This window comes from Azolla caroliniana, unplaced genomic scaffold (genome assembly GCF_043228905.1).
Source record: "Azolla caroliniana isolate FFs.n. ecotype wild unplaced genomic scaffold, voAzoCaro1.0.p SCAF_8, whole genome shotgun sequence".
In the NCBI taxonomy this organism is placed as follows: domain Eukaryota; kingdom Viridiplantae; phylum Streptophyta; class Polypodiopsida; order Salviniales; family Salviniaceae; genus Azolla; species Azolla caroliniana.
The window spans coordinates 16,946,573-16,970,381 of NW_028230443.1; the positions used below are offsets into that span (position 1 = coordinate 16,946,573).

General features: G+C 39.1%; 1 protein-coding gene and 1 long non-coding RNA gene across 4 annotated transcripts; both read left to right on the plus strand.

Moving 5' to 3' along the window:
* The first annotated feature begins 3,275 nt into the window (after window positions 1-3,275).
* LOC147861124 (uncharacterized) lies at window positions 3,276-4,919 on the plus strand. 3 transcript variants are annotated; one of them, XR_015530107.1, is made up of 5 exons: window positions 3,276-3,290; window positions 3,408-3,435; window positions 3,502-3,577; window positions 4,096-4,375; window positions 4,506-4,919. It is a non-coding gene; the product is annotated as an uncharacterized LOC147861124 (long non-coding RNA). The 3 variants fall into 3 exon arrangements; XR_015530109.1 differs by having other exon boundaries at window positions 3,507-3,577; XR_015530108.1 differs by lacking the exons at window positions 3,276-3,290; window positions 3,408-3,435 and adding an exon at window positions 3,304-3,318.
* On the plus strand, window positions 4,920-6,946 carry LOC147861125 (uncharacterized). Its single transcript, XM_087323488.1, has one exon. The coding sequence runs from the start codon at window positions 5,085-5,087 to the stop codon at window positions 6,780-6,782; it is 1,698 nt and encodes a 565-aa protein (XP_087179614.1). The 5' UTR covers window positions 4,920-5,084; the 3' UTR covers window positions 6,783-6,946.
* The last annotated feature ends 16,863 nt before the right edge of the window (window positions 6,947-23,809 follow it).

The window sequence follows — 23,809 nt, forward strand, 5'->3', positions numbered from 1 at the left end:
TGCATGCTACAAAGCCAGTGCTTTTGATAAAGTAACCATAGTTATCCTCAAAGTAACCATGGTTCACATGGCTTTGAGGTACTATATAAGACCCTAGCAAGGTTTGTGTAAGGGGAAAGGAGAAAAGGGAAAGGAGAAAAGGGGAACTTTGTTGTTTTGAAAGGTGGAAGAGCGTAAAGATGAATCTCAATCAAGAGGGTGTGAGATATCAACATCAAGAAGAGGCAACGAAGTCGTCGATCGTTGGGTCTATTCACCAAACTCAAGGATTTCCACCCTTTTCGATGCTTCATTCAATTTTTTACTCCATTCTCTTTCCCCTTTCCTTGTGAACTATCTCTCCTTAAAGAAGAACCCGTTGTAACTTGAAAAACCTTATTTTTATAAAAGGCGTTATTGCTTTTTGATCAAGTGTTGTTTTCTTGCTTAGAGAAATATGGTTCACTAGGCCATGTCGTTACGCTTACAACAACATATGTAAAAATTTCATCTAAACTCAAATGTTTAGGATGCCTAGGTAAAGATTGCATGTCTATTGTGCATTTTGCATTCCTTCCTAAAATGCCTAATCAATGATGCATGTTGTATTAATAAAGCAATCCGACACTAAGTTGTATGGGTATGGTGGTGAGACAATGTCATCCTTGGGGATCACCTTAATTACTACCTTGCATGCAACGAGGACACACTCCCAAGCAACCATTGTGTACTTATTCACATTATGCATATCCAAAAGCTAAATCATGTGTTGCCCTATGGATGTCTTGTATCGATTTGGCATGTTGTATGAGGGTGGTGGTGAGAATATTATTTGAGGAAATTAAACTAAAAAGACAAAAGAAACTCTAGAGACCAAACATAAGGACAATGTGATTATAACAATGGGAATCAACTACTAAATCATCAAATAATCATTTACCTAAACACAATGTGATTACAACAACGCTCACTATTAGGATAATTACAACATTGATTGTTGCATGTGTAGTGTTGGGGAGAAATGTTAATAACCCTACATACATGTTGAGTGGCAAGCTCAACTGGAGCCGGATCGGCTGGATAAGCTTGAGCCGGTGAGCGAGACGGATCGGTAAGCCGGTGAGCAACCGAGCCGACAAGCAACAGAGCCGGTTAGCCGGATCCAATCGGTAACCGGAAGCCTAGTATTAGTTTAGACTACTAGGCAGTTATAGTCTCGTAGTAAGTGTCAGATGCTCGTGTGAGCATTGAAGTACACGGTACTTCTGTCAGTCCCACGAGGACTTGTATAAATAGTGCTACTGAGCATAGTTGTAAGTGACAGAGTGTTTATATTGTTTTGAATATAACTTTTGCGTTCTGCTCTCTCTCTGTCTCTCCCGTGTACTCTGTGTATTCTCTGATTTCTCTGTTTTCTAACGCTTCCGCAAGTAATCGTTTTCAATACAACATTAACAAGTATGCTAGTTGCTCATGAGTAAATATCCAAACTAATGAAAGATTGATCAATTTTTTGGGAAATATTGCAAAATATTAAAATACGATTTTTAAGAACGTGGGTATAGTTGGTTTTCATCCACGGGTACATGATGATATTACCTTTAAAGCTACCAAATGGGTGTATCCAATATTTGGGCTAGCAAATAATTTCCTTTGATAGGAATGGTTTCGTTTTCGTGCTAGGCATAATATGTACAACACATGTGGTGACCACGATAATAGAGACACAATAAAAACTTCATAGAATTAGTCATGGAAAAAGGGCTAATGGTTCTAAGTCCCCTTTTAGAAATTTGATAGACAATTGGAGATAAAGTATTACGCTTGTCTTTTTATTCCAATATTGTATGAGAAACAAAAGGAAGTCCTCTATGGCTAGAGTGTTTATTTTTCTAGCTAAAATGATTGCAAATCAATTATCATAGTGTCCAATAATTGATTGGCATCATGCTAAATTTGAGAATCACATACTATTCCTTAACGAGTTACAATAGCTAATCATAAATAACATGTCAAATACGATGTTTGAGGTCGAGCCGGCTCCACCAAAACTATCTAGATAATGTGTATCTTATCTATCAAAAAAGGCAAATATATGAAAAGATAACTCCAAGCCATGAGAAGGAAGACAATGAATGGATAAGGACATTATGGAAGCCATCGAGGCTCGTTGGATTGGGAACAACTACCATAAAAAGAACTTAAATTAGAGATTTATAATCGCACCACATAAGACCATTCAAATCAATAAGCTACCATCATGGTTGTTTCTTGATGTGAAAAAATCCTGCCATAACATATATAAATCAACAAGGGAGAATTACCATCGTACCTATGTTCCTCCTACTTGTTCCCTTGTGAATGATGAGGGATGTGAGTGCCCTCTAACAATATAACGGTGGATGGAGAAGAACGCATCAGTGATAGAAAGGCATTCAAAGTGACATGGGGATCCTACTTTAGCAACCTAGGGTTACGCTATTGGCATTTACCAAAGGTCCCAACCACTTATACAATGACGAAGGTTCGAGTGCTTCGGAATTCGTTGTATGGCCTGGGAAATATAAGAAAACGGGGTACATTTTCCGAGAAAACGAAAGCAGTCGAAGCTTGGTGGCCATGTCGACGAACCAGAAAGAAGACAAGGAAAAGATAAGGCTTTGGCCATGTCAAGAAGCAATGGCTTTTTTTTGTGTGAGAATGTGGCAAAAGAACAAACGTATGAATGAAACAAGAGACGTATTGTGGCATACATACATACATACATACATTACATACATACATACATTACATACATTACATAGAGTATATACACACATATAAATACATACATTACATACACACATATAAATACATACATACATACATACATTACATAGATTACATACACACATATAAATACATACATTACATACACACATATAAATACATACATTACATATACACATATAAATACATACATTACATACACACATATAAATACATACATACATACAATCCATAGTACATACATCACATACAATACATTACATACATACGGATACGGTTTAATACGTACGTATACGTATACGGTGTAATAGCGTAGTTCATCCGTATACGTATTACGCTATGTATGTATGTATTTTTGTATGCGTGTATATGTTTCCTGTGGATTTGCTCAGAGAAGATCAGGTATCGTCTTCGCCTTCCCATCAAAGCCATCGAAGGTTAGCCATGTCTTCTCTGCCCTTCTCTTTTTATGTATATGTTTGTTGTAATTTTGCTCTTTGGAATCAGCAGCCACACTTCTCCTTTGTTCTTGTTTTTTGAAGGTCAGCCATGGCTTCTCCGCTCCTCCCTGTATGCACACGTTTGTAGTAATTTGTTCTCTCGATTTCCTTTTTGCTTTTTTTTTGAAGGTTAGCTATGGCCTCCTTGTTTTTTTCAAGGTTAGCCATGGCTTCTCTGCTCCTTTCTGTATGTACATGCTTGTAGTAATTTGTTCTTTCGAGTCGTATACTCATCTTCCTTGTTTTTTTGAAGGTCAGCGATGGCTTCTCTACTCCTCTCTGTATGCACACGTTGGTATTTTTTTTTATGCACATCGATTTTTTTGAAGGTTAGCTATGGCTTTTCTTCTCTTTTTTCTGTATGTACACGTTTATATAATTTTTTCTTTCGAATCGCATACGCATCATCTGTTTTTTTAGGGTTATCTATGGCTTCTCGTCTCTTTTTCTGTATGTACACGTTTATAGAATTTGTCCTTTTAATCGCATTCGCATCTTCCCTTTTTGAATGTTAGCTATGGCTTCTCTGCTCTTTTTCATAAATGTGTCCTTTCAATCGCGTATGTGTCTTCCCTTTTTGAATGTGGTCTGGCTTCTCTGCTCTTTTTTATATGTTTGTCCTTTCAATCGCATATCTGTCTTCGTTTTTTGAATGTTAACTATGCCTTCTCTGCTCTTTTTTATATGTTTGTCCTTACAATCGCATATATGTCTTCGTTTTTTGAATGTTAGCTATGGCTTCTCTGCTCTTTTTTCTATATGTCCAATTTTATGGTATTTGTTCTTTTGCATACACATCTTCCTTTTTTGAATGTTTTCTTCTGACATTGTTTGCAATCTTTGATAGGTCATAGATGAAGACGATTCTCTCAGTCTCTGAGTGGAAAAAAACAAAGGTTTCTTCTGGATAGAAAACACATCTAGGTCAAAATTAAGGTAATGCGCTGACAGGGAAGGCTGAAGGTTTTTCTTCACAGAAAACATGCTTATTCTTTTCCATTCCTTAGTTGGAAACAGTCTATAGATCAGAGTGTCATTGATTTTCTGACCGAAACAAGGCAAGAGTTTCTGTACAGGAAACGTTGTAGTTACCTTTTTCACTCCTTGAAAACACTCCTAGATCAAAGGTGAAGATGATTTCTGACAAAAACACGGTTCTTCACGTTAGATCAATTGAAAAGACAAGGTTTTTCTCTGGCTCCATGTTCTTCTCTGCTAGATCAATATAGTTTGAAGGCATACGTTTTTCATGTGCAGGAAAGAAACCACACTTCTTCTCTGACAAGAAATTGCAAGTTTCTACCCTGAAAATCTGTCAATTAGAAGGTGATTGTCTGATAGAGAAGACGAGTTCCTTCTATGCTAGATCAACAGGAAAAGGCAAGTTTCTTTTGGTACTTTGGCAGAAGTAAATGTATTTTCTCTTTGGAAGAACAAAAGCGAAGGCAAGTTCTCTGACAGGAGGCATTCCTTCCCAATCAATTTTTCATAGAACCATTTACTTTTCTCTCCTCTCGAGTCAGCAGTAAATCTGAAGCTGATTCTCTGACAGAGAAGTCAGGTTATTCTCTGCTTGATCAACAGAAGAAGTGGAGAATTTTTACACAATTAAACAAGTCTCCTCTCTTTTGAAACATCGAGATTTTCTGGAAGAGAATGCAAAACTTTTCTTCTCTGCTAGATCAGTATAGTAAAAAGACAAAGCTCTTCTCTGCGCGGTAAAGACGCAAGTTCATCTCTGGTAGATCAGCACAGAAAAAAAATTAAGTCCTTCTCTGGTATATCAACAGAGAAGTCTAGGTTTTCTGTACAGAAAGAAAGAAAGAAAGAAAAATCATGTCTATTTTCTTTGGTAGCAGTCGGCGTCGCAAGATCTTGTTTGCTACAGTTACCATCGCCGCCAGTGGCTATGTGTCGTATCGTCTGTACAACTCTTCTTCATTTGTTAAGAAACGCAAACAGTTGCTTCAGATCATGAGTACAATGTCCTTTTTCAGTGGAGCCATAGCTGAAGGTGCTGAATCAATGTCCATGATCTCGAAAGACTTGAAAGACTTTCTATCTTGTGAGGAAGATACAGTTCCTCGAAGCTTAAGACAAGCTTTCAAGCTATGGCAATGTCAAGAGTTTCAAGAAACAGTCACAGTTCTCTCTGCGGCACTAACACGTGGCTTTTTGCGAGGAGCTAGATCAAAATCAAGGAGAGATGGACACCTGCAGAGTAGATGGAGGAATGATAATGACCGTGGTGGAGAATTTGTTAAGGTTGAGAAGGATTCCATTTTTCCTACGAATGAAGATGTTGCTTGCAGAGAGATACGAGAGGTTTGCTTTACTGTGATAAACAACCAAGAAGGATCTAATAGATCCTTGGAAAATTACTCCATGGAGCATGAGCTAGAATGCCCTGAGTGGTCATCAAATATAACGGAAGACATGCCTGATTATAAGGATAAAAGCTTAGGAAGGTTATACACCCTTGGATCTGGTTTTCAAGATCAAAGGCTGGGAAAGAATGGCATTAAAGAAAAGAAAGGTTTAGAAGAATTTCCAGATAGGTTTCTTTCGAAGTTATTCAGTGAGCATGGGATAGGGTTTGTCTCAGCTGTTGCTGGATCCATGGCAAGGAACTTTGTATTAGCTTTCTTTGATGGGTTTTCAAAGGAAATGTCACCATCGAAGGACCTTAGTTCAAATGGTCAGCATGAATCAACGGATAAAAAAGCTTCTGGATCCACATTTATTAATGTTATCAGCAATGAGAATTGCAAAGCTTTGATTGCTGAATGCATACAAACCTTTGTTAGTACAGCTGTGACAATCTACATAGACAAAACAAAAGATGTGAACATTTATGAGGATATGGTAGCAGGGATTACGAATCCATCGCATAAAGATGAAATGAAAGATGTGCTGACGTCTGTTTGCAATGGTGCAATTGAGACACTTGTGAGGACATCATATAGTGCGATTGTTACAGAAAAGAATGGTAAGTGTGAACTGCCAGAGCAAGGGAAATGGAAAGTGGAAGAATACTCGCTGCCGTCATCTTCTGAACAACAATACTTGATATCTTCGATATCTTCGATGGAGACTAAACGAATGGATGAAGTTATAACTGAACACGAGAGCTCAAAAGGCCTTAGTAGTTGTATGGAATCAAGCAAAGAGCTGGTTGTAGACACCTGTAATACTGGGAGTTCTCATGGGATGCAATCATTTGTTGATGGAGTTACAAGGACTTTGGCCATCCCGAGCAATCAGAAGCTGATTTTGGATATGGTTGGGAAGATAAGTTCAGAAGCAGTAAGATCGTTCTTTGAAGTTACTACAAATACCATTAGCTTCCATCTTCGATCACAAGCACAACTGGGTTGGAATAAGGTTAAAAGCCATTTCTCAGATGATGGAGATCTCCCACTGCAAATAAGAAGAAGATCCAACGATCTTTCTGCCAAAGCGTTCATTATGGTTAGCATTTGTTTGGTCATTTGCTTGCATATCCTCACTGCTCTTCTTCACATGTCAGCCTAATAATGTATAGAAACCATTGTGTCCCTGACCTAATAAAGGTCATGGTGAAGGGAGGAAAGTGTTATAAAATTGTATGTTATGAATGGTTGATATTAGCATAAATTGTATTGCATATATTTTCTACAATCATTTGAATGTTTTCAATGCCTTTAGGGTTGCTAGGATTGGAATAAGCATTTCGTATCAATGAAAATGTAACAAAAGGTTTTCTATGAGCTTCCATAGTAATCTAGCATCAAGTCTACTACTATACAGAACATAAGCACATGATAATTGAGAATGTGCAGGCTTTCCTTACTTTTGCTGCCACTGAGAATGTTATAATGAAATTGAATCTAAGAACGTGTGAATCACATGAGAGGGTGGCTAGAATTGGCCACCTCAACAATAGAAATAACTTTCCACTTCAATTGTTATATCACCTCAACATCATATGATTTAGAAAACACCATCAATAATACCCCTCAATATAATCACATAGAAATAACCATTAATTACAACTGTTTAACCAATTGGTAAGACACAATGTGGCATTCTGTGTCTTTTGTCTAGAATCAAATGGAAGGGCATGGAATTACATCAACAAGCAAATTGCATGGCATAGTGAGGGCACAAACAAATGAAATCGTGAAATGCATTTTATTGTCGGATGATTAGATGAGTTACATAAAGGTGATGAGATTTCAAAAGTGCAAATGGGGAGCTGATAATGATGGTGAATAGCAATTGCAAATCATGCAGAAGGAATATGAATGATGGATTGGGTCATGGCTCAAAGGAGATTGAAGAGAAATGAAGAGATGAGCAAGATGAAGGGTGAGGAGATGCCAACGAGGAAGGTAGATGGGGCATTAGAGACGGGTGTTGGCTCTGGAGAATGAGAAGTTGAATTGTGATCTACACCATTGTGGGCAATAGAAACATTGGCCATCATCGCCACCGTCACCATCAACACCACCATAACAACGGACGATCTCTTCATTTTGCCTTGTAATAGTCTCTACTTCTCACCTCTTTTTTTGTTAAGAAATAGTGACAACAACAAAGAGAAATGGCGTACACTTCAAAATAGTGTTAGCTATGTACCTTTGATTTTGTTTCCTCAAAATAACAACCTTTTGGTTTCTTTTATATGGGGGATGCATGAGTTGACTTTGAGTGCATGTGTTGTACTTCCACCATGTACTAACTTTTTGAGTAGCCAACCAAACAAACATGTAGAGACAAGGACAACCAAATAATAATAAAACGTATCAACATGTTCTCACCTTCTTGAATATTTAACGAACCAACTCCAATGCCTCAATAAGCTTTTGAGTAATCCTACAGTTTGATCTTCAAACTTCGGCACTTTTGTGTTCAACCTAATCGCCTTTTGACTTTTGAAATATAGAGGCCATCCACCGTCTCATTTGAATGTGTCATGGTAGACCTATTGGGGATGAGATCAAAGATTTTAGTGTCGTTTGGGTTTCACATTGTACAAGTTTCTCTTTTTCAACCTCTTGATTAGGAGAACCTTTTATTTGGAGAGATCAAAATGGTGAAAGTTGAAGTCACTAGATAATTTCGTCAAGGATGAATTACTCATCACCCCTGATACACTCAACATGCTAAAAGACCAATAAAACCCATGGACATAGCAACAATTTATTTGGGAAGGCTGCATGTAAAGAAGCTTCATGAACCCACTCTTCACTATTCACATATTTGATTCATTCATTTCACCTTTAAGCAATTACAATGCCATGTTCGTTTGTATCTACACTCCTTGATGTCAACAACCCCACCTATCACCTATAGGAGAATCATACTTCAACCCGTAAGTAACATTATGTTAGATTGTGCATATGTTCCTTGATCATGTAAAACTATAAACCTAAGTAGCATTATGTTAGATACCAATTGCCCCTTTTGGAAGTGCTTTCCTCCTTGAAAACAAATGTGGTTAACTACTTATGAAGGTCACCCACATTCTTCCATGTGGATGCTTCGGTAGGAAAACCTCATTTTATCAAAATTTGTTGTTGAATGACTCTGCTCTCTCAAGAGAGTAAGCTTTTGATACCAATTTCTTTCAATTTAGTTGATAACCCATATTGTGAATATGCATTCCTCATAAATAAATGTGCCAATCATTGTTATTCATAAATGCCACATGGCCACCTTGGTTAATATCATTACAGAAATATGTCCACTATTACCCAAATGTCATCATTACCATCCCATGTCATCAACAAACAAGTAGGAAATTATGTAGAGATAGTGTCCTAGTTGTCACCCAAGATGTATCTTCCCGCTTAAAGGTGTTCACTCATGGCCACAAAACACCCGTAGTCCCAATATTCCTTTTACGAGAGAAGTGAATGACATTCCCAAAGCTACAATGTTAGAACAATTATCTTAATAACAAGCAACCTTGAGAATGAGTTCCAACTTTTACTATATATATATATATCTGAGGCAGGAGCCCCAGGAGCCCGAGTCACCTAAGGCAGGAGCCCGATTCTGATCCATATATATATATACTGTGGTGTGGGAAGAGAATTTTGAAATTTCATTTCTGTGGCAGGTGAGGGCGGGAAACAGAGAACACGATTGTGCAAATTGAAACCCTAACAGTCGGTTTAGGATTTTAGGATTTAGGTTGTTGCTAATGCTTCTCTCAGAGGTATTTCTCTTGTTCTTTCGTTTTCCTCCTTCCCTTCATTCATATTTTTTTTCTGGTTCAAGTAGAAGTTGTTGGATGCACATAGATACACATTACATGCATGCATCATCATATATGAAGTGGGGCGGGATCTCATTGTAATCCTCTCTTCGTAATCTTTCCTTCATTTTCTTTCTTCTTCCTTTCAGCTTTGGTATCCATTATGATTCCTCCTCTTTATTTCTGCATTTCTCCATGAAAATTTGCTCTCCTGCTTTCTAGGTTAAAAAGTGTGCCTTCCAAATGTATCACAATCCCGGAGGTGTAAATACATACATACATTGTATATCTTTTGAATAAATGTATGATTCTAAGGATGCAAGATTCAGTTTGTAGTAAAAAATGATCTTCTTGGTTTTTCAGCAACAACATTCTTTGATTATTCACTTCATATAGGCTCAAATGGAACTTTGTGAATGCAGATTTTTTGGAAATTTTTGGCAAGGAATCAAAAACACCAAGTTTTGCAAGCAAGGATCAAATAATCATTTGCAAGTTGGACAATGTGGAGACGATGACCTGAATAGTTTAAGGTGTGAACAATACACATATAGAAGTTAATCCTATTAGTAACTTGAGCCTCACAAAGTTATTGATGCTTCACAAAGGTGGGAACATGATTGAAGAGAATGGCAAGGTAATAATGTTTATTGAAAGAACACGCGGTATAATATAGTGTAATTTACTTTTTATTTCTTGTATTTTAATCAGTATTGTAATAAGTAACCCCAAGCTATCACTTATGAACATTGAGTGTTGTCCTAGGACTCAGGAGGTAGCATTTGGAAGCACCCACATTTTTGCACTTCTATATTTGGAAAAGCACCTGTAAGTTTTGAAAATAAAGTACTAACAAGAAAGAAAATTTTCAAGTCATATACAGGCACACACTTGTGTATGGTCTGTATAAATATTTAAATATAAACAAACAAACAAACAATATATAGGTCATGTTAGGTTATCCTGGTGATGATTCTTATCTACATGTTACACAGGTCAAGTTTTTTCATCCTCTACATATACCATTCTTCTTTCACTTTTCCTTTTGACATATGCATGCTCAAAGAAGGTCACCTTAATTTGCGACTGTGGACAATGGTATTTCCTGTGTGCACATATTAACGTCAATTAGGAGTTATTGTTTAAGGTTAGATTCAGTTGGTCTAACATATTCTAGATAGTTGTGGTTTAGATACTAGACCTAGGTTTTAGGGATATCTGATATATTAGGGTTGGAAAACTTGAAGGGAGGTTGAATGAAGTATTGTGAGATGATGCAAATCGATGGTGTTACGGGCATGACCATATAATATCCCGTGGTGAGAATGTACCATAGTATTCTATACACGTGGATAAAGTGCGAGGGTTAAACGAGAGTGTAAAGAAGGGGAGGATTACTTTTAATCCTCGGGATTGAGACAACCCATTAGGCCAAGTGTGAACTTGCCTGGGGGCCTTGGGTCTGGCTATAAATATGAGGCCTAACTACCCTCATTTCATCATCTCTTGACTATGTCGAGACACCGTTCTTGTGGTGGGTCAACTCTTGTAGTGAGCGCGCTAGCACCAGGTACGACTCGACGCCACGGGGGTGTATGGGATGTTGATCGAGGCTTGAGTCCATCTCGATCCCTTCGCTCAGGGGTGGTTAGGTGGATCAACACCCTTCTTTCTCTCTCTTGTCTTATTTATTTATCAATTAAATCCTTATCATATGCTTACATTAGTAGCTAGCTCTAACATATGGTGTCGAGGGGGAATATGGAAATCTTCTACTAATGCTAGCAGAGGTGGTTGATTCCTTATCAAGGACCTCGTAGTTGAAAGCTATCACAAGCTTTGCTCCATACTGAGATCATCAAAGTTTCAGTCGGGGATCACAGTATTTGACACATGGACATGGTAACAGAACAAATACTAGTAGAAGTTCATGACGATATCAGCCATATTAGTTGCGAACTTCCATGGTAGTAGCTTATAATGGGTATATTGAACACAATAGCCTCTTTTACCTTGGATTCATTGTTTTCAATCACGTCAATATTGCTCTGGTGGTGGAATGAATATAGTTCCAGTATTTCTACTGTGTAGTAATATATTGATATTGGTACTTATTATAGATCTAGGTACTAAAGTAAGCTTAAGATAAGGATAAAGAAATGAAAGATAGAAAGGAGAAAGAGAAAGAAGGGTGCCGATCCACCCGACCACCCTCGAGCGAAGGGATCGAGACGGACTTGAGCCTCGATCGGCGTCCCATACCACCGCCGTGGCGTCGAGTCGTACCTGGTGCTGGCGCGCTCGCTACAAGAGTTGACCCACCACACGAGCAGAGTCTCGATGTAGTCAAAAGATGATCAAATGAGGGTAGCTAGGCCTCTTATTTATAGCGATACCCAAGGCCCCTAGGCAAGTTCACACTTGACCTAATGGGTTGTCTCAATCCCGAGGATTAAAAGTAATCCTCCCCTTCTTTACACTCTCGTTTAACCCCATGGAGATTTACTATAATGTATATAACCCATTCGTAAATAGTCCTTGAGTTGCTTAGATACCTCATCTTCTTCGGATCGACTTAAGCGATACGGAGGTATACTTATTGGTGCAACACCAGGTACAATATCTATACGATGGTCTATATTACGTTTAGGAGGTAACCCATCAGGTAGTTCACTTGGAAAAACATCATGAAAATCATTTAAGATTTCATCAAGTTGTTGTTGTTCAAAATATGTTAATTGAATCGGGACATTATCGATATTGTAAACGTGAATGTCCGGATCAAGTACACAATAAAATAACGTAGAACAAGACAACTCGGATATTGATGGACACGAGGAAACAATCGAGAGGGATTGTTTTTTTACACATTGAATAAAATGCGTACAATCGTTCAGTACAAAAGAAATGGAATGACGAACCCAATCAATCAATAAAGAAGAGTTTTTATTATAAAACCAGGGATAACCCATTATTACATCGGTGGTACAAAGATTCATTACATGGAAGTCTACTTCCTCTATATAAGTATCAATAGAAATTCCTAATGAATGAATCGCCCCGTTGATGTATTGTACTCTTCCATCAACCAAGTGCACCGTGTAGGTGTGATCACTTACAGTGGGTTGGATTCCCCATATCTGAACCAAACGAATCAAATAAAAATTGTACGGGAGATCCATTGATATACCCGTTTGCACGTAGTAAATCATTGGGACCCAATACATAGTGAGGGAAAGAACATTGACAATTACTTAAATGATGTGTATAGACCTGAAGGACATTAGGAATCTGACTTATGGTCTGCAGCTTTAGCTTTGTTGTTGTGCTCTTTCCGTTGGAGCTTTCGACATTGATATTTTGTATGACCCTTCTTTTTGCAGAATACACAAAAAGGATGTTGTCGCTTACAATCGCGATCCAGGAATTCGTTGGGTGTCTTGCGTTTCCCAACAAATTGCGATTGCTTAGTCCCGGGCGCTTCGTTGGGTTTGTTATGGTCCTTCTTCGAAGTGCGTTGATAGCGAAGAACTATTTCAACGGCCTCTTCGAAGGATTTTGGATCCTTATCGTGCACTATCCAGTGATAGTCCAAATTGGGGATGCCATTGACAAAACAAGCTATCAACCAATTGTCCCCTTCTAGACCCGATTTTTGGATTTGGGTTCTAGCATGGTGAACATAGTATTCTAGCGAGGAAAATTTCCTGCTAGAGAGGTTCATTAAAGCTTGTGCTGCCTCGGGTCGAGAGGGAGGTTGCAGAAATTGGCCCTTAAAAACCGTGACAAAATCTGTCCAGGTATCGGGCAATTTCCCCATAGTACGGAGGCCACGCCACCAGGCGGCGGCCTTACCCCCGAGTTCTCGGTCGACATATGCAATCTTCGTACTATCTGGCGTGGGATAGAGCTCAAAATGAGACTCCCATCGTCCCAGCCATGTGCAGATTGCTTCTTCGGTTCTTTCCTTTCTGTCTCCCGTAAATGGCTTAACGACAAATGATGGTTCACCTTGTCGCTCATCAGGTGTATTAGTCTCACGTTGTAAACTAATGACACGTGCCTCAAGAGCACTCTAAGATTGCCGAAGTTCGGTCATCTGTTGAGCGGTGAAACTAAGGTATTGGGTTATTTGTGCCAAATACATCTCAGTGGACATTTGTCCAGGAGGATTCCCTTGAGTTCCTTCCGCTTGAGCGGATGACATCGGGTCGTTAATTTGAGCCATTAAAAATTATTTCTGGAAAAGAAATAGGATAAGGTCAGAGATATAGTCATAACATCATGTCGTGATGTAAACATATCATGGGCGAGCATTAATCGATATCATTATCTCACGTCAATACCCCTCTAGACGTATGAGATGAGGTTCAAGATCAGGTTACTATGGTAACACAAAGGTGTTTTAAAAACCATGGGGGTGACAAATAAATGTCTTTCCCTGATCTCTATATCGATTTTTTCATGGTGGCTCCCCGAGGCTCAACCATGTATGTTCGCGTCATGATTAGTTTATACACGAAAAAAAATGTTAACAATAAACTATGTTTCGGTGCCCACATAAGTGGTTTCGGCTCTTTAAGTCCTATTACGAGGACCCCGAGGTGCACTTAGACCTTAAGTCTAAACATGTGTTATAGTCATATGTATCAAGGATGTTGTATGGTCTTGGTCATATTTGAACTCGAGACCTCGAGAACAAATACATTAAACACTTGAGCCAACCAAGTAAGTTGCTCTTCTCGAATGCTTAATGTTTGATGCGTATAAGAGATATGCAAGGCAATTGATCATATATGTTTTTTTAAAAGAACATATATGTCAAGGGTCCTTATTTCGCCCTCATTTACCAAAACTATGTTGGTACGTTACCTAACCTCAAGTCTCGTAATTACGATGGCATACACCAAAGTGCAACCTAATGGTCAAGCCAAATGAGCCCTTGTTTCGTAGTAGGCTCACGTGGGTCATCACATGGTCACGTCATTACGAATGCCTCTCGTAAGAACGAGCTCATGGTGGCATCGTATCCATGTAACGAGGGAGGGATGTTGGATACGTGCGTCATTGGAGCGACCTCACTTGAAGTGGGTCAAGCCCTACGTACTCAACATCATTTTGGCTATTGGCGTTTCTTTACGTAACGAAATCGAGGTCGTCAATGGGGTTATCAACAATAAAAAAATGTTGAAAAAGGGATGGTGACAACGCCATTCTCACAAAAATGTGAGGACGGCCACCAACATCCTTTTCCCGACCATGACAACTTTCGATATAATCACGTAATAACGAATATACACATATGTTTACTTATCACATATATACGATCAAATACGTATATATGTGACCACATATGCCTATATTAAACATATCGTTATAGTAAATAGCCACAAATGATGTGATCGAGATAAGTAATCGAGGTATATACCTCTACGCACACGAAACATCCACAAATAAGAGATCATCGTAATACGCAATGGAGGTATTGACCTCTTACGCATACGAGACCAAACGCATATCGTTTACAACAAAACAAGGTATTAAACTCATACGCAAACGTAACATATGTTCGTGAACGTAATACGTAATTGAGGTATTAACCTCGTACGCATACAACACTCATCACATATTATTAATATGTCAAACGAGGTATTGACCTCGTGCACATATGTAAACGTTTTAGATAATCAATTAAAGACCACTACAACATCATTGACTTAATGAAAAAAATTACATATAAACTAAACACATGATTAGATGGGAGAAGAGAGAATAGAAAGAAAAATTATGGAAAGAGTTACCGAAGTTCTTTGTTGATCGTTGTCTGGATCAAGGCCAACCGCACAACGATCGATCATCATCAATCAAAAGACAAATGAAAAACAAAGAAACATTAGTACAAAAATCTGATACCAAATATTATAGATCTAGGTACTAAAGTAAGCTTAAGATAAGGATAAAGAAATGAAAGATAGAAAGGAGAAAGAGAAAGAAGGGTGCCGATCCACCCGACCACCCCCGAGCGAAGGGATCGAGACGGACTCGAGCCTCGATCGGCGTCCCATACCACCGCCGTGGCGTCAAGTCGTACCTGGTGCTGGCGCGCTCGCTACAAGAGTTGACCCACCACACGAGCAGAGTCTCGATGTAGTCAAAAGATGATCAAATGAGGGTAGCTAGGCCTCTTATTTATAGCGATACCCAAGGCCCCCAGGCAAGTTCACACTTGACCTAATGGGTTGTCTCAATCCCGAGGATTAAAAGTAATCCTCCCCTTCTTTACACTCTCGTTTAACCCTCACACTTATCCACTATGGTAAATTCTTACCACGGGATATTATATGGTCATGCTCGTAACAGTACTCTTTAGTAGTTGTTTGCTATGTCTATTTAACCTTGGAAATTCCAAGTGGTGTCCATTGCTTCCTGCAAGTTTGAAAATGTGAATGTGTTATTGGGCCATTTTTTCTTGTGTTGGTGGATGATCCATAGGTAGTAGTATTCCATGGTATAAAGTCAAAGAAGCAAGTAAATGTCCAAATTATGAAAGTTAACTTTACATGGAACATGAGTGAGTTGCATACTATTGTGAATAGAGTGAGTGAATGAGTTTGAAAATGTGAATGTGTCATTGTGTCATTTCTTCTTGTGTTGGCTCATGATCCATAGGTAGAGTATTCCATGGTATAAAGTCAAAGAATAAAGAAAAAGCCCAAATTATGAGAGTTAACTTTACTTGGAACATGAGTGAGTTGCATATTAAAGTGACAATCAAACATAGCCCAAATTGTAAGAGCTAACTTTACTTGAATAAAAGTGTTAAGGGCTCGATGCGGATTAGAAGGAACATAGCGTAAAAGATCTACAACTGCAAAAGATGAGAATTTGTTGGCGTACGAGAGTATGATCCGGAGGCGGAGGTGTTGATCGGGAAGAGTTAATGTCGGATAATAACATTATGTTATAGATAAATATATTAAGGAAGTGACGGATCCTGATAGTTGTACCGATCTGGATCCGCACTATTTTGTATTCGGTAGCCGGATGAGGCATCGTTTTGTATCATTTATCGGATGCCTATATAAAGGATCCGGATGGATTGTAATGGACACGAAAGTAATGCAAGTTGAAATATTGTTTGTCTATTCTATTGCCTATCATGTGATCTCTTGTGTACTTACCGTATGTGCTATAATTCATTATCTTACACGTGTAATTGAGTGATAGATATGTTGTATGTGCTCCGGAAAGTAACTGGATATGGATAAGTGTCTGAGTGAGAATCACAATCCATACCTTTGACCACCCCTTTGGATACGTATTCCGGAAGGGAATTTACCCTATGTTAGCGGCTAAGTCCAGCCCAAGAGTAACATAGTTTTGAGGATCGATACAAATATATGGATCCGTCATTTCCTTAATAGTATTTATCTATAACATAATATTATTATCCGACATTACTCTTCTCGGTCCACACCTCCGCCTCCGGATCATACTCTCATAGGCCACAACACATGGCACATCCGTGGGCCAATGCATTACACGTCGAACCCACAAGTCAGCTCCTTCATTCTTCTTCAAGTTGTGAAACTATGATATAATAATTGTGGAAGCTAAGTGACTATCTAGGGAGAAGTGGTGGTGCTTGCCATTCTATTTTTATTTGGCAAATGAGCTCTTGAAAGCTGTAAAAAGAAGTGAGCTCATTATCAACTATAAAAAGAAGTGAGCAATTCGCCAAGATACATGGGGGACCTATGATGACAACATTGTTAATTCTTTGGCTAACGGAATATGTCAAGAGGAGACCATTCTTTGACTTGTATTTCCACAAATCAGCTAGTATTTGCTTGCAATATTGTTTGAGTTACAAAATCACTCTCCAAGCAAAGTCATGGATATGTGTATTCAAGCTATTTTGAACTAGACAAGCATTAAATAAATAACTCTTTTGACGTTCTATAAAGACCTATTTGGTTGTATCATGTTACCAAAATGGTTCAAGGGGATTCCACCTAAAATTCTCGCATGCATTCTTGGCTAAGAAATCAATGATAGAAAATTTGATTACACTATCATAGCAATCCATGTATAGGCCGCTTTACAAATTTCCAATACATCAACTTTTCATCTTTTCAAGTTCTCAACTTGCTTGATCTTTGGCAAGAATATTGCGCATTAGGGAATATCTAAGATGGAGAATAATCTTATTTGGAATGTCATAAGTGAATTATGGAAAGAAGCATCTTAAGAGTTATAGAAAAACAAATGTTCAATCCGGCAACTAAAGCATAAGTCCACTTGCATCAATCAAAGTTTGCAAATGTTTAGTTATATACTAGGGCACAAAACTACGGTCAATCACATATCGTTAAGTGTTTGATGATGACAATTTTACACCTTTTAGACTATTATGGCACCATGAACACATTTAGTAATTAAGGTGTTGAATTCAATACCACTATTACGACCCCTTAAATGTAAATGAAATGTAAAGTGACTACATACCCTAAACCAAACGTCGAAACCCTAAAAAAGAAAGAAGTCGAAGAAGAAGAAACAAAAAAGAAAGAATTCAAAGAAGAAAAAGAATCAAACCATAAACCTAACAAACCTTACAAATAACTCTAATCACTACCCTATTTACTTTTGCTTTGTTAACTTGCTACTTTATTCTTTATTACTATTAATTTTTTGAGAGTCGGCTCCTACCCAAAGTTGGTCAGGCTCCTAGTGACAGAGGTTGTCAACTTTTTATCCACATCGGACGGTACGGATCGCACGTGCCCTCAGTTGAGCAACCTGCACTGTCTGTGCCCGCGATTACCTCCCTTGCCCTCTTTAATATTTGGTAGTAGTTAGACACGAGCATGTATTTATGTGTGGTATGTATGTATGTATGTATGTATGTGATGCAACGTGTCTATTATGACACAAATCATTAATAGGGTTGGCGAGGGAATCGCGGCCCTGGATGGTGCAAGTTGCTCGAAGCATGGCGCGTGAGATCTACACCATCCAATTTGGATAATAAAAAAATGTGCGACCAAAAATGTTGTCAGAGGTCCCGAACTCTGAGTCCTTGGTCGCCCAACCCTATCAAAGGTCACCCAACTACCTATTATGGTCACCCAACCTACCTATTGTGGTCACCCAACCTACATATTGTGGTTGTCCAACCTAACTAAAGTGGTTGCCCAACCGAGTTTTAATGTGGCCATGTAGTCGCCCAACCTTTTAACCGACGACTATAAAACCTTGAAACTTGTCATTATCTCTCAATTTTTCAAACGAGATTGACACGTATTTTTGTCGGGAAAGTGATTTTTCTTCAGACGGCTTGCAATCGACATTCCCAACAATCATTTCTACGATCGGTGCCCTACTATTTCCTAGGTATGTATTTGTGTTTGTCTCTACATTTTCAGAATTTTGTTTTTAATGTGGTTGGCTTTTTTATGTCAAGGGATTAGGGTTTGGGAGAAGGTTTTGGTTGAGATTATGATTTTAATGTGATATTATGGCTTCATATTAGAATGATAGGGAGAAGGTTTAGGTTTTAGCATGATATTATGATTGTACAAACGGTTAGGGTTTGGTTGATATAGTGAATAGGTTTATTCTTAGAAACGGTTTACAAACTTTTTAGAACATGTTTATTGATATGTGATCTTAGAATATTAATGGTTTGCGGTTGGAGCGTCAATCTTTTTGTCAATCTTTATGTCAATCTTGATATTAGCTTGATATTGATTATTAATGGTTTACGGTTGATATTATGATTTTAGTGCTTGGTATTAGAATGTGGCCCAAGTTTAGCTCATTGATCATTGAATAGACTTGCAAAAACTTATTAATTATTAATGGTTTACGGTTTAATGCTTTGCTTGATTAAAGTTAATATTGTGTGTGTTTGAGTATTAAATTGAGAAAATGTTTGATTACTTAAGTTGAAGGTTAGGGTTGTTTTGAGGTACGACTCTATTCCTGTTGAACTCCAACTTGAAATGGAGGCAGAGTTCATGGCACGATTTATGGACCACGAGATGGCCACCTACTATTTCAAAAAGGATGAACAGTTGAAGATGATGAAGAAGAAGATTGCATCCAGTTTGGATTCTTATGTAAGTATGAGCGAGGATTTCATTCTTGATATGTGTTTAAGGGTTTATTGGCAGAATTCAGATAATAACACGTGTCTTATTGTGGTGAAACAATGTAAGAAGGCGGGGATATCCACCGAAGAGGGTGGTGTGTCCACTAATGTGGGTGAGGCTCTAAACCCATCCGAGGGTGGTGTGTCCACTAATGTGGGTGAGGCTCTAAACCCATCCGAGGGTGGTGTGTCCACTCCACTGAGACGGAAATGGCCAAAGATGCCAGTCTGACGGAATGAGGCCGAGTCAAGCACTAATGTTGTCCCCCTAACATCAAATTTAGATACGTTGCATTAGATGTGGCCACAATACAAATTGAGCATGCCAAGGCCATCAGATTGTGGATCCAAACACTTTTCCAGGTTGTTTTTCTGTGAAATATAAATTTGTATCCTCTTAAAAGACATTGAGTGTGAGATTTTTACTCAATCTACATGTTTCTATGCATACAAGAACCAGATGACCTGCCAATGACTCGATATGGTCGTTGATGTTATAGAGTTAGATGTTGAGACCATGTGCAAGGATGGAGAAATGGCATCAACATGGATGATGACATTATTCACGTTGTTTATGGAGTACTTGCTACCAATCCAGGTGACAAAATGATACACCATCGTCGACCCACTATGGGTATAGCTACACAAGCAAACGGCGAAGGGGCAAGCCATCCTTGGGAAGGTGGCCAAACGTGATTTTATCTTCATTCAAATTGTGGTTCAGGGCCATTAGGTGTTGTGGACAAAGACACGACAGAAAGTTTATAAGCTGACCAACAAAGTAGTCTTCTGCGATCCACTAAACAATGCGGCGACCGGCAACATGCAGAGTCTTGCATAGATTGCGATTCAGACAATTTCATCTGAATCCTCAAACTACACCATTGTGTCTAAGGGTCGACATCATGTATTGCACATCCCAACTCAGCCAAATGGTTGGGATTGTGGCTTTTACGTGATGAAGACTATATATACAATTGTTGGTCGAGGAGTTCTTACGAGGTTGGATATCTCCACATTTTGTAAGTGTAGTTGCAAATGTCTTATTCATGTGGTTTTTGTATAGTTGTGTTCTTATACATACTATAGTTAATTACATCGAGTCTGTCTTAAATTTTTAATTAATCACATTTTGTATTCCGATTAATCACTAACAGAGGCAGAAGTGATCGAGATGAATCCAAATGATGTTGATTTGATCATGTCCTTGTATGACTCTAAAGATGGTTATACGTCCCCATACTCCGCAACTATCGACAAAGAGTTGAATTCGTCTGCATTCAACGAAGTGTTGGCGTGGCCTACATCAAACGAAGACCGTGAGTCATGGTTATATGAATGGGAGGAGGAGGAGGTTGATCCCTTCATGTACTATTCGGCCAGGTATTTTGTGTTCACAAGAGGTACATACGATTTAATGCATAAAGATTTATCGGGTGAAGTTAAGGTAACATTTGAAACATTAAGCGCGGTCACAAGGGTTGAACCTCTAAATCTACAAGCACATGTGGAGGTGCATGAAGAGTTGTCTTTTTCTTAGAAATGAGAATGCGATATACCTTAAGGCACCGCCTCATATTTAGGTTACCTACATAGAGAATTGGAGGGAGGTAGTATTGGTGTCACATTGTGGCGCATCGCATCGCCCATTACCGGGTACTCTAAAAGAGTTAAAGAGACTTTGGTCCAATGACCTTCGTGGCCATGGGATCCCTAGTGTGTATGTCAAAGCACTGGTTAACCAATGTGGTTGTCAAGTTGTGTCGAGGTTAACTCCATCTAACATGGAGGGAACAAGTGTCGTGAAATATAAAAAGTCTAGACCCATAGAAGTGATTGAGATAAAGGCCCATAAGGTAGATGATACGCTCACAGATGTTCAAAAGAGGCATCACACACGCTTCCGTATAGATGTTCAAAAGGGGTGCACGTGTGACTAGGTATGTTGGTCACTCAGTCGGTGTGCCCATACGGCAATATCCGTGCACCCTCTTCTTCTTGTAGAAAGTAGCGTGCGGAAGCAAGTATGAAGACAAAACAGAGGAAGGAAACTCAGGTTCAATGGAGAGCTTAGGCTTACACGGTATATGCGGGAGAGACAGAGAGAGAAACACAAAAAACTATATTCAACAATAATACTCAATCTCTGTACATAAGACGTGCTCAGTGAACACTTTTATACAAGCCCTAGAAGGACTGACCGAAGTATTGACAGTACTTCAATGCTCATCAAGAGCCCCTACACTAACTCCCAAATATATTCCTCACGGAATATCTTTCCTAACGACCTCCCGGTTTATGTACTCGGCCTAACCGATCGGTCCCAACCGATCCGGTTCTCGGCTTCTTCAGCCGATCCGGCCGATGTTGAGCTTGTCTCTCAACACTTCTCAATAAGAGAGGAAAAGAGATTATTGAACCATTACCCTAAACCCTATTTCCTAACCCCTAATTCCTAAACTGTAAACCTTAAACGTTAACCACTAAACCATTACCCTTTAACATTAATTTTATTAAGTACTTCATTTATTGTTCTAAAATAGTTGGGCAATTGGGCGACCTGCAACAATGTCGTGATGTGGCGTGCTCGAGTGTGGGAAAAACCGGTGAAAGGGGGGGTCAAAATGTGCATGTGCAATGTGTGTGCACACAAAGGCAATTAATTGTGCACATGCAAAAGAAAAGGGAAAAGAAAGGGTGGAAAGGAGGTATAGAAGCTCGTGTAAAACATAAGAGAGAGGAGAGATAAAAAGTAGAGAAGAGACAAGCTATAAGTTAGTAGATATAGAATTATATATCACATAAGAGAAAGTTAATAGATTAGTGGATAGTTACATTGACTATTAGCTAGAGGTACATGGTTCAAAATCTGATATTACAATGTAGTGTGGTTTAAGGAATTTTATTCCTTTTGTATTAAAGACAAATTTGGCGACCCCCTTTCCTTTTTATCCTATAAAAGGAGGTCGAGGGGGCTCATTTAAGAGGACATTTTGGGAGGAGGACATTATCGCCAATTTTCCTTCGGAGCTCTTCATCTTCTTCTTCACTATTTCTCTTCTTCCCATACCCGTTCATCCCCTCATCACCATATGCTCGTCTGCTTCGCGTTGGCACTCAAAGTTCTCGTTTATAGTGATCGTGAGCCCCAGCTTCGTTGCTTCGCCTCCATTTATCGTTACGAGCCCGTGTGCCCGCCATTCGGGTGGTCGTGGTTCGTAGGGGTCGGGATTTTTGTGGTGCTCGTGTGTTCGTCTTTGTCGTGTTCATGCTCCATGTTTGGATTTGCTTTTGTCTTTAAGGGCATTTAGTATTTATGTTTTGTTGACCTTGTGGTTAACTAAAAGTTGCCACATTATAATCAAACCCTATTTTATAAAGGGCTCTCTTGTGTTGGTATTGAACACATATTTATTTCTTTAGCCAATATCATTCGTCTTATAAAGTGTCATCTTGTGACGAGGGAGCGTTTCGGGCGTGCCCATGTACCTCTCCTCCTCATAAGGGCGTATGAGCATTTGTGCGTGTGCTTGTCTCTTCCATGTATGTCCGGTCGTCTTATGACGAGGGAGCGTTTCGGGCGTGCCCATGCACCCGTCCTCCTCATAAAGGCGTACGAGCATTTGTGCGTGTGTTTGTGTCTTTCTTGTACGTTCAGTCATCTTGTGACGAGGGAGCGTTTCGGGCGTGCCCATGCAACTCTCCTCCTCATAAAGGCGTACGAGCATTTGTGCGTGTTTTGTGTCTTCCTTGTACGTTCGGCCACCAAATGTTCCTCTTCACAATATCAGTAAAACCCTCCAACACCACTAAAGAGTAATCCACCGTTCAACTTCCAGAGAAGTATTTTCATTATGGCGATGTGTTTGATAAAGTACAAGCCAATACGCTTCCTCGCCATCGACCATATGATTGCCCCATCAATTTACAACAGGGGAAAGAGCCACCATGGGGACCGATCTACAATCTGTCACCAACCAAACTAGAAGTCCTTCGAGCCTATATAGAAGAGAATTTGGAGAATGGTTTCATACGACATTCGAAATCTCTAGCCGGCGCACCCATTTTCTTCGTCAAGAAAAAGGATGGCTCACTTCGTCTCGTTGTAGATTACCGTGACTTGAATAAGGTTACAATCCGAAATAGGTATGCACTCCCCCT